Below are 11,592 nucleotides of genomic sequence, written 5' to 3'. Positions count from 1 at the left end.
AATTTATGAATAAATTTGACCTTGTGACATAATAAGAGTTTAAGCCTTTTTTATAACCATTTTGATTTTGATTTTATTTTTTTAAAATTAAACCTATAAATACTACAAACATTTACATTTATTGGTTCTTGTCTTTTTGTCTAAATTTTAAGAGTGTTTTTAAAATCAACATTTGAACTCTTAGCTAAATTTTAAAAACAAAAATAAGATTTTAAAATTACTTTTTCTATTTTTCGTGAAAAATGACTTGGCTTTTTAAAAAACGTTTCTCAAAGTAGATAATAAAATGGAAGCAGTGTTTATAATGAAATGTTTGAGAGTGATTTTGAAATGATAAAATCATTTTATTAGGTTTTAAATCACTCTGAATTACACCTTTAATAACTCAAAGTAAATTCAATATTTAATTTTACACTTTTAAATACATTTTTCATACTATTACAATTGATTTTAGATTATTAAAAGCATTTTCTGAATGATTTTGAATATGACAAAAATAATTTAAACCATTTTAGAATCATTCACAAACATGCCACATAAACTTAATTTTATAAAATCAAATGGTTCGAGGATGGGTTTAATTTTGCCAAATTCTATTAATTATTAAACATATAAGATATGCATTCAAAATTAAACTATAACATGCTTTTACAAGAAATAAATGATTCGAGATACATTACCTTTGAAAAACTTTTCTTCGTGTATCCCTCGAGCAATCAAGCTTCGAACACAACAACTGCAACTCTTGAAGACCTTATTTAAGAACTCCTCGAACCAAACAGATTGGACACTACTGAAGGAACTCATTTTAAAGAGATCCATGAGCGGAAGCAGATCGTCCAAATTTCATTATAATTGAAAAAAAAAAATTACAGTAAAACATACAGATTATGCATTCTAAGAAAATTTACAGCATGCTCTTTAAGAAAGAAAAAAAATTCAAGAGATTATACCTTTGAAGAGCACTTCTTCTTGTAAAACTCTCGAGCTATCATGAACTCTACAAACAGAAACAGAACATGAAGACCCTCTTCAAGAAAATCACGAACTAAAACAGAAGATACAACCACTTGGTACCTGCGGTATACTTGAGGTGAGAGTCCAGGAGTTGTGGGCTCTGACTATTTTAGTAAGGAGGAAATTTGAGTTTGGAGGAGGAAGAAGATTGAAATCTTTCTATCGTATAGCAAAGTTCTGAATCGTTTTGTGAATAAACTCTATTGTATAGACTCTGTATATGTCGTGTAGACTAGTAAGGGAAAAAAAATAGAAACTAATTTCTTTTATCCCATTTGCCATAAAAAAAACTACTTAACCACCCACTAAGGTAGTTAAAGAGAAAAAAATAGATTATTATTCAAAATAATAAATAATATAAATAAATATGATAACCAACTTATCATATTATATTTATAACCTATAGTTTAATACTGTATCATATACAAGATAAACTATAGTTCTTTTTCTCTATTTTATGACATTTAATATAAATCAACAACTAAGAATCTCATTCATATAAAATATATTTGAATCAAATATTTATTCCTCCAATTAAACTATAATGTATCAAATACATTATGTCAATTATAATATAATATAATTATATCATATATAATTAAATTCTCTCTTATTAATTTGAACAATTCAAATTAACCCAAAAACTGATTCTCAGCTAAATTCTTTTGAGCTACTAAAGGAACCTTATGGACTTATAGCTTGAAACTTCAACAGTACGTGAATAATTAATTAAACTCTTTAATTACATTATCCACTATTCGTTAACTATCGGGTACTCCACTAAAGATCGACTGCACTCTTCGCATTACAAATATATTTATGTGTCTATTGGATATAATAAATCAACAGTACGATGACCCTTTATAAATTGCTCGTAAGTACAGTTGGGCCACCGTTTTGCCTTTGTAGTTATATCTAACTCCTTAAATACTACTGATCCCTCTAATGAACAATAGATTATAGTCCCAGTATGATTAAACCCCTCTTGGGCCAGGAGAGGGTGTGGCGCCACATTGTTCAAGACTCAGAATCAGTCCTTAAGGGAATAATTTATCTACTTATCCTTGCTTCAGAAAAAGAGTGAATTTCATCTTGTGTAGCCTGTTCCCAGCTCCCTAATCAGACAAATCTCCAAAATGGTAGGCTTGTTGAGTCGGCGATCTGGCCACTCTCACCCATATAAATCAAACGACCGCCTTCATAGGCAAAAGTTCACAACTCTCTTAGGATTAAGATCATGTTACCTATGGTCATCCTGGTGAAATGAAAGTCTATATTACAAACGACGTTATATAATGAGATTAAGCATTTCGTGGTCTAGTTTTATACAAACTTCTTTGTAAAGAATATCCTCGCTCGCATGTCTAATACATGAGTGATTAGGATCAGATCATTTGTAGCACGTTACAACATTTGTAGCACCTATAAAGTGGGTCATACTCGTAGTGTCACCAGGATAACATACCCAACCTTATCCATCTACTACAAACCATTTAGGTTATCACTTAAACATGATCCACCTGTATGTCTCTACATATATGTTTAAGTTACAATGATAACCTTGGATGTTAGTTTATTGGTTTGTGGTTAATGCAACTAAAATATCACATATTTCATAGACAAATAAAATTATCATATATTATTAATCACATAAGGGTTTGTTCATATAAGGTTTACAAACTATAGAACCCTACAAGATTTGGGGCATAAATCCCAACAACTACCACAACGAGCCTTTGGTATTCTCGGGATGAGAACCCAAGAGTGGTGCGCTCTGATTATTTTGGTTGGAAGGGATTGTTTGAGTTTGGAGGAAGAAGAAGATTAAAGTATACATAACGTTTTTGTAAAAGCTCAATCTTTTGCAATTCGTAGAGGAAGAAGAGAAAAAAAATTCTTTTACTCCTTACCACCCACTAAGGTGGTTGGAGAGAAAATAGAGAAAGTTATTGTTCAAAATAATAAAATAATATAAATAAATATGATAACTAACTTATCATATTATATTTATATTAAACTATATGTTATATCAAATATAACATACAACCTATAGTTTAAATTTTTATCACATACAATATCAACTATTGTTTCTTTTCTCTATTTTATGGCAATTAATATAAATCATATTTATATTAAATTTAATAACTATGAATCACATTCATAGAAAATATATTTGAATCTCATTCAAATATTTATTTCCTCCTATTAAACAATAATGTATCAAATGCATTATGACAATTATATCATATATAATTGTAACAAGTTATTTATATAATATATAATTAAATCACTCTTATTAATTTGAACAATTCAAATTAAACCAAAAAACTAATTCTCAACTAAATCCTTTTGAGCTACCAAGGGGACCTTATGGACTTGCAGCTTGAAGCTCCAACGGTACATGAATAATTAATTAAACTCTTTAATTACATTATCCACCATCCGTTAACTGTCGGACACTCCACTAAAGACTGGTAGTTACACTCTTCGCACTACAGATATATATGTGTGTCCATTGAATATAACCAATCAACAGTATGATGACCCTTCACAAATTGCTTGTAAGTAGAGCTGGGCCAAATTACTGGTTCGCCTCTATAGTTACATCTAACTCCTTAAGTACCATTGATCCCTTTAATGAAGAATAAATCGTAGTCCCATTATGACTAAACCCCTCTCGGGCCAGAAGAAGGTGTGGTGCCACATTGTTCAAGACTTGGAATCAGCCCTTAAGGGAGCAATTTATCTACTTACCCATTTTTCTAGGAAAGAGTGGATTCCATCTTGTGTAGCTATGTTCCCAGCTCCCCAATCAGTCACATGGATCAAGTACCCAGCCTTATCTATATACTACAGACCATTTAGGTTATCACTTAAACATGATCCACTTATATGTCTCCACATACATGTTTAAGTTACAACGATAATCTTGGATGTTAGTTTATTGGTTTGTGGTTAATGCAACTAAAATATTACATATTTTATAGACAATGTGAATAAAATATCAAATATTATTAATCACATAAGAGTTTGTTCATACAATGTTTACAAATTATAGAACCCTACGAGATTTAGAGCATCAAACCCAATAATTTTGTATGCTCAAACCTAACAGACACTTGTAGTTAGTTATAAATCAAAATGTAGTAAATAGTGATAAAGTATTTAGATTGTCGATACCTAAAACATGTGAGGGAAACCGAGTAGATTATACTTAATCACATACTTCTGGTTGACATGAGCCTTTTGCTTGTATGTGGAAACCTTGTCCTCAAGGCTTTCTGAAGGTCACTAAATGTCTTCTCCTAAATAAGCTCCCCCTAGTTTTGACTGTTGAAGAAATGTAGGTCATCCACATCATCGAGCAACAACTTATCAATGTTACTTTTTGTCTTTTCCTATCAACCCGAGCTCATACATATAGACAAGACTTACCTTCACTGCACCTAGGTCAGTACCAAATTGAAGCCCCTTGTAATGCCCTTCAAAGGCGGTCAAGTGGATCTCTGCCCCATGCAAATTGTGGAAGTACTTCGTTTGAAGTGGACAGGTCACTTGGTCAGTGCGAGGAACGACCACAGGTGACCTCCAAAGTCTAGTCACCAATAGAAATTCATCCTTGGAGAACTTCACAATATTTTCCATTGAGGTCAAAGTACATAGACCCAGTACTAGTGTTCTCAACGTGTCTTTCCCTCAGTAGAATGTAGTGAACTAATGGACTATTGAACATTATGTCTATGTCCAAGAACCTTCCAAAAATGTTCATTCTGAGCATATCGAGCTGCTTATCAATATGCTTCTCTTTGATTAGTTGGTTCACAACCCCAATATGTAATGACAAGCTAGTAGCTTGGGCAGGAAAATAGTCTTCAATAGTAATCTTGAAGTTAGCCATCTACTATTGCAGGGAAAAAACTGAATTAAAGAAAGGAAAAAACAAATATCTCAAAATTAGCATTATGTAAAAATCTCGACTCTCACTCTCGAATCTCGCTCTCGGTTCTCAGTCCTCAAATCTATGTTCTCGATCCTTGAATCTGGGCTCTCGGTCCTTTACTCTTGGCTCTCAGCTCTCAGATCCCAAAACTCTAGATCTCAATGAACATATCAGTACACTTAGACTCACTATTGTTTCCTACAGTCTCAAACTTATTCTCGTCTCCTACACTTGATTTCGTTTCATTCTCTCGTGCCTCAGTTCTCTTCGTCTCCTAAACCTTAATCTACTATACAATTTGGGCATTTTTATAAACCTTAACATGTAGTAGAAAACGAAGCAACACGCAAACATAAGCTAAAATGCAGACTGAAATGCAAACGAGAGCCAAGACACAAACCGAAACGCAGAAGAAAGTTAGAATGCAAACCGAAATGAAAACAAAAGCGACATAAAGGCATACCTCTAGAGATAAACGAGAGAGGAGAGTTTGAAGTTGTGAGGGAGAGGCAGGAAGAGTCGATCGTTGAAGAGTCGAACGTTCGATGTTGTTCGTCAGTAGATCGAGAGTGAGAGAAGTGAGAATAGAGAGAGAACTTATGGGGTCAGTTGATATATATACCATATGACTTTTGAAATTCATTCTAAAGGTTGAGTGCCAACTTACGAGAAACGTGAATCGAGATCGAGATGCAAGAGTGGGATACGAGAAGCGAGAGCGATATTGTGTAGAAAGTCAACTTGTATTGACCAATGTGGATCGAGAACGAGGGCTGAAAGGGCTAATCAAGATACGAGAGAGAGTTGAACACATGGGGGCCTATGCTTATCGTTTGTGGGGGCGATGTGGTAATTTCATATGACGCGGGGCCCAAATTTCATTTGCACCCTTGATTTTAAACCATCGTACAAATTTCCCAAAAATTATTTCAAATCACTCCCATGCCGAGCCACTGCCAAAGTTCCCACCGGATTTCCGGTGGCTGTAGAGGATCGTTCTTTGGCAGATGTCGGGATTCTGAATTTCTTCTTGTTAAGGTCTCAATATGCTTCTCCTTCTGCACTTTATTTAGTGGATGAAATTTATGTTCGTGAATTGTTCGATGGTACGCTCAGAAGCCAAAGGGCAAATGGTTAATGGCAAATCTTATGCTATGCGCGCTCTGTGTATCAATCCTGACTCCATCAATCTCTCCGACCTCCTTCAGGGCCGCATTAGCAATTCCCATCTTCGTCAAATCCACGCCCGAGTCTTTCGTCTGCTGAAGCATCAAGACAATCTTATTGCCACTCGACTTATCGGCCACTACCCACATTCTGTTGGACTCAGTGTTTTCAATCAACTCATACGCCCCAACATATTTCCTTGCAATGCCATTATCAGAGTACTTGCTGAACACAACTCTTCGTTCCTTGCCTTTTCCATCTTCAAATCTTTGAAGCACCTTTCACTTTCCCCTAATGACTTCACTTTTTCTTTCCTTCTCAAAGCGTTTCATCGCTCCAGCCATGCTCTAAATGTGAAACAAGTTCATACCCATGTCCTGAAAATGGGTTATTTAGGTGATTCTTTTATCTCCAACGCTCTTCTTGGAGTCTACGCGAGAGGCTTGAAGGATATGGCTTCTGCACATAAGCTGTTCGATGAAATGTCGGGTAGGGAAATAGCTTGTTGGACTTCTTTGATTGCTGGCTATGCCCAGATGGGTCTTGCTGAAAATGCTCTGCTGCATTTTGTGATGATGATCGAAGAGAATATGCAGCCGGAGGATGACACCATGGTTAGTGTTCTGTCTGCTTGTTCCAAGTTTCATATTGCTGAAATTGAGAAATGGGTTGTAGAATTAAGACAATTGGTTAATAAATTTGATCCCAAGAGCTCTTGTTGTGATTCAATCAATATTGTTCTTATTTATCTATATGGGAAATGGGGGAAGATTGAGAAGAGTGAAGAGAAGTTTAATGAAATTGTTGATAAGAGAAGTGTGCTTGTTTGGAATTCAATGATAAACGCATATTTTCAGAATGGTTGCCCTGTGGAAACCTTGACCCTTTTCCGTTTAATGGTTGAAAATTCCCATTGCAAACCGAACCATGTTACAATGGTTACTGTTCTTTCGGCTTGTGCTCTAATAGGAGATTTGCAGCTCGGATGTTGGGTTCATGACTTTCTCGAACACGGTGGACGTAGAGGTGTCATTGCATCAAACAAAATGTTAGCCACTGCATTGATTGATATGTATTGTAAAAGTGGTAGCTTGGAGAGGGCAAAAGAAGTTTTTCATCAACTAATCAACAAAGATGTCATCTCCTTCAATGCCATGATCATGGGCCTTGCAGTTAACGGGAAGGGCGACGAGGCATTGAAGCTTTTCGCCCAAATGCAAGAGGTTGATATAAGACCAACGACTGGAACATTTGTTAGCTTATTATCTGCTTGTAGCCATTCGGGGTTTCTAGAACAAGGACGTCAAATTTTTATTGAAATGACTACCCGCTATTTCATATTGCCTACTTTAGAACACTATGCTTGTTACATTGATCTTCTTGCTCGGGCTGGCCACTTTGAAGATGCTCTTGAAGTTGTTTCAACCATGCCTTTTGAACCTAATAATTGTGTTTGGAGTTCTCTGCTGGGAGGCTGCCTACTCCATTCGAAATTTGAGTTGGCACAATATGTTTCCAAAAAGCTTGTTGAAGTGGATCCTGAAAACTCTGCTGGCTATGTAATGCAGGCTAATTCATTTGCTACGGATCTTCAATGGGATGATGTCTCGGCTTTGAGATGGTTTATGAGAGAAAAGGGTGTCCATAAGCAGCCAGGCCAGAGTTGGATCAGTATAGATGGAATTGTACATGAATTTTTCTCAGCAATGAAATCACATCCTTCTGTCGATCTATTATACAATACCTTGAATGAGCTTGAAAAGCAAATGAAGCTAGTCCTCCCATAGAAAAAAAACTCACAAGGTATAGAATGTGTTCATCTAGCAATCTTTTTACCCCTACTGAGCTTTATTTTGATGCTCAACAGGTTCATTATTTGTTCGTAAAACTCTTATTGAGAATTCTCTTAGTTATGTGGGAATACATCTTGGAGGAAATTTTAAATCCAAATCTCTTTGGAAAGAATGATTTAGGATTCTTTTGGAAAAGGCAACAAAGTGGATGGGAAACTGTTAGGCCTTCAGTACTACTAAAATATTCACGAAAGGGTAAAAAGGGGAGTTCGGTGCGAAAGTTTGAAAGAAAAAGTAGTAAATAAAGGGAGGAGATCACAAGATGCTGTGTGTGGGAGTGAGTGTGGTCAGTATTGAAAATAAGATTTTTAACCTAGGGGTATTTATGTAATTGTGTAAGACCCCTAGGGCTTCCTACTGTCTCTTTATACAGTGAGTCCCTGTGTATTTAGTGGATCAATTTTAATAAGAAAAGACTTTATATTGTGGTTTTTTCTCCCTGCACTAGGGTTTTCACGTAATCCTGTTATTTTTCTCTTCCCTCTTCTCATTTTTAACATGGTATGAGAGCGTGGTGACGAAAACCTAATCATTATGGAAGAAAATCAACCTCAACCCTCCTCTGTTGATGGGTCTTCAAGTTTCGACATGAGAACGACAATCCGAGCAGCGGTAAATGAATGTTTTCAGGATGCCCTACCGGAATTAATATCTGCCGTTTAGGTACAATCCTTGGAAAATTGTCCTCAGCCAACTGGGTATCACCATTCTGGAACAAGTCAGAATCTGATCAGAGCTGGAGCCGGCCGCGAGGACCTTTGATTCACGATCGGAGCTATCACGATCATGGCAGAGTCGGCGGCGGTCACGACAGAGTCAGGGGTCTCGGACGTAAAGAATAAGCTGGCCTCGAGGAGGTGTTGACCGTCGATCGAAATTATCAGGGCAGGGGAAGCAACATCGGGGGTAAGGAGTAGAGGGGTGATGATCAGATTAGGGTTAGTACCGGTCTGGAGCAAATCGGACTGGTTCGAGTTGAACCAGGGCAAACCAGCCACCGGTATTTTTTATTTTAATTCCGACCCGAATCAAGGCTGTCCCGACCCGCGATCCTTTCATTTTAACCCGCGATTCGACCCACGACCCAAAAGCTCTTCTACCCAGTTTTTTGCACCAGCCGCCATTTTCAACCCATCTAGCCCGACCCGGTGACCCGGTTTCCTTCAATAGCCGACCCGATGGTTTTTCCACATCCAACAGTTGAGGTCTTGAGCAACCAGCACTTGTTCCGATAAATTGTGGTTCAACTCATTACCCAGACGATGTAAGACAACGGTTGGCTTACCTGCAACAACAGATTTCTGATCTGGATACGATGTTCGGTGCAAATCCTCAACTGGTTTATTCAGAAAATCGGTAAACTCATTACCTATAATGCTTAACATTTCCTACTTATCTGGTTTGATGGGTAATTCTGCAGGATTTATCATCGGAGAAAAATTAAATGGCCAGAACTATTTTTCTTGGTCTCAATCGATCCGGATGGCTTTGGAAGGGCGCCATAAGTTTGGATATTTGACAGGGGAAATTCCAAAGTCGGCCCCAGGTGATCCACAAGAACGAATTTGGAAAGGAGAAGATTCGTTGCTACGGTCTTTCTTGGTGAACAGTATGGAACCCCAGATAGGAAGACCGTTATTGTATGCTGCCACAGCCAAGGATATCTGGGAGGCGGCGCAAGATCTATATTCTAAACGACAGAATGCCTCTCGACTATATACACTCCATAAACAGGTTCATGAATCCAAACAAGGGTCTATGGATGTTACCTCTTATTTGAACAAACTGTTGATGTTGTGGCAAGAAATGGACTTGTGTAGAGAAATTGTCTGGAATTGTCCACAGGATGAGGCCCAATATTTGAAGATTGAGGAAGCAGATTGTGTTTATCTGTTTTTGGCTAGATTAAATCCAAAGTTTGATGGGGTTCGTAGTCGGATCTTGGGCCAGCGTCCAATTTCTTCACTTCGAGAAGTCTGTTTTGAAATATGGTTGAAAGAAGATCGGTCGTGTGCCATGAATAATACCACCTCAACTACTGATGCAACTGCTTTCCTTGCCAAGCCGTTCGGTACTTATGGTAATAAGAAACCTCTTCCCGTTTGTGAACATTGTAAAAAGCTTTGGCATACGAAGGATCAATGTTGGAAATTACACGGGAAGCCCCCAAATAGCAGATGACGAAAGTCTCACGAAAAATCTAATACTAGTCGTGCCCTGGCAAGTGATTCAGTAGATGACCAAACTCAGAAGAAATCTCCTGGTGACGGTAAACACAGTTCAAGTACCATTGGGGTTAGTGCAATTGCACAGTCAGGTAATTTTCCTTCTTTTGGCCTAATTAGTGTGAATGGTAAGAAACCATGGATTGTGGATTTAGGGGCTACTGATCATCTTACGAGTTCCTCAAAGTTATTTATGTCATATAATCCGAGTGCTGGTAATGAGAGGATTCGAATTGCAGACGGGTCTTTTGCCCCTATTGCAGGTAAGGGCAATATCTCTCTGTTTCATGGTTTAATTCTACGTGATACCTTACATGTGCCTAAAATATCATATAATCTGTTATTTGTCAGTAAACTAACAAGAGATTTGAGGTGTAAGGTGATTTTCTCACCTGATTCAGTTTTATTTCAGGACCTGAAATCGGGGATGACGATTGACACTGCCCGACACGATAGGGGACTCTACTTTCTTTCTGACGAGGCTTCCTCTAGGAATGATTACCAATCGGGGTTTATGTCTTTAAATTTCTCTGTTTTTGAAAATGATGTTATGTTATGGCATTTTCGCTTAGGACATTCGAATTTTCAATATATGAAATAATTATTTCCTTATTTTCTTCGTAATGCTAGTACTTCTTCTTTTAATTGTGATGTTTGTATTCGTGCCAAGCAACATCGTGTTTCTTTTCATTCTCAGCCTTATAAACCCTCGAGTCCTTTTCCTCTTGTTCATAGTGATGTATGGGGTCCCTCACCGGTTACTACTTCCACGGGAAAACGGTGGTTTTTCACGTTTATAGATGATCACACCCATCTCACCTGGGTTTTCCTGCTCACTGATAAATCTGAAGTGTCCTCTGTTTTCCAACAGTTTTACACAACTGTCGAAACTCAATTTAAAACAAAGATTGGGATTTTAAGAAGTGATAATGGGCGAGAGTTCTTTAATGCCTCTTTCAGAGAATTTCTCGACTCTAAAGGTATTGTTCACCAAAGTTCGCGTGCTTACACTCCACAACAAAATGGAGTAGCTGATCGTAAAAATCGGCATCTGGTTGAAGTAGCCCGATCTCTTATGTTATCCGCCACCCTTCTGTCATACCTTTGGGGAGATGCAGTTCTTACTGCTGCTCACCTCATTAATCAGATGCCCTCTCGTATTCTTAATCTTCATACCCCTTTAGAGTTGCTTAAAGAGTCTTTTCCTACTACTTGGTTGATCTTTAATGTTTCTCTTCCGGTTTTTGGTTGTGTTGCTTTTGTTCACTCCTATGGTCCAAACCGCATGAAATTTTCTCCTCGTGCTCAGAAGTGTGTCTTTGTTGGATATCCACTCCATCAACGTGGATATAAGTGCTATCACCCGTCATCTCGAATGTACTATGTCTCT

At 37.4% G+C, this 11,592-nt stretch overlaps 1 protein-coding gene across 2 annotated transcripts; it reads left to right on the top strand.

Annotated features, from left to right (window-relative positions):
* Positions 1-5,889: 5,889 nt before the first annotated feature.
* On the top strand, positions 5,890-10,826 carry LOC150030493 (pentatricopeptide repeat-containing protein At1g08070, chloroplastic-like). Of its 2 annotated transcripts, none has more exons than XR_016526710.1 (2): positions 5,890-10,465; positions 10,615-10,826. XR_016526710.1 is itself a non-coding variant. In XM_090309521.1 (2 exons), the coding sequence occupies exon 1, from the start codon at positions 6,034-6,036 to the stop codon at positions 7,909-7,911; it is 1,878 nt and encodes a 625-aa protein (XP_090165647.1). In that variant the 5' UTR covers positions 5,890-6,033; the 3' UTR covers positions 7,912-7,927; positions 10,615-10,826. The 2 variants fall into 2 exon arrangements, 1 of the variants encoding a protein (XP_090165647.1); XM_090309521.1 differs by having other exon boundaries at positions 5,890-7,927.
* The last annotated feature ends 766 nt before the right edge of the window (positions 10,827-11,592 follow it).

This window comes from Benincasa hispida, unplaced genomic scaffold, assembly GCF_027475165.1.
Source record: "Benincasa hispida cultivar pf3 unplaced genomic scaffold, pf3_genome.v1.1 HicScf1848, whole genome shotgun sequence".
Classification (NCBI taxonomy): domain Eukaryota; kingdom Viridiplantae; phylum Streptophyta; class Magnoliopsida; order Cucurbitales; family Cucurbitaceae; genus Benincasa; species Benincasa hispida.
This window is presented reverse-complemented; position numbering and strand designations above follow the sequence as displayed.

Excerpts from the sequence above, each read along its gene's own strand:
- LOC150030493 (XM_090309521.1), top strand. The coding sequence starts at position 6,034 with ATGAAATTTATGTTCGTGAATTGTTCGATGGTACGCTCAGAAGCCAAA.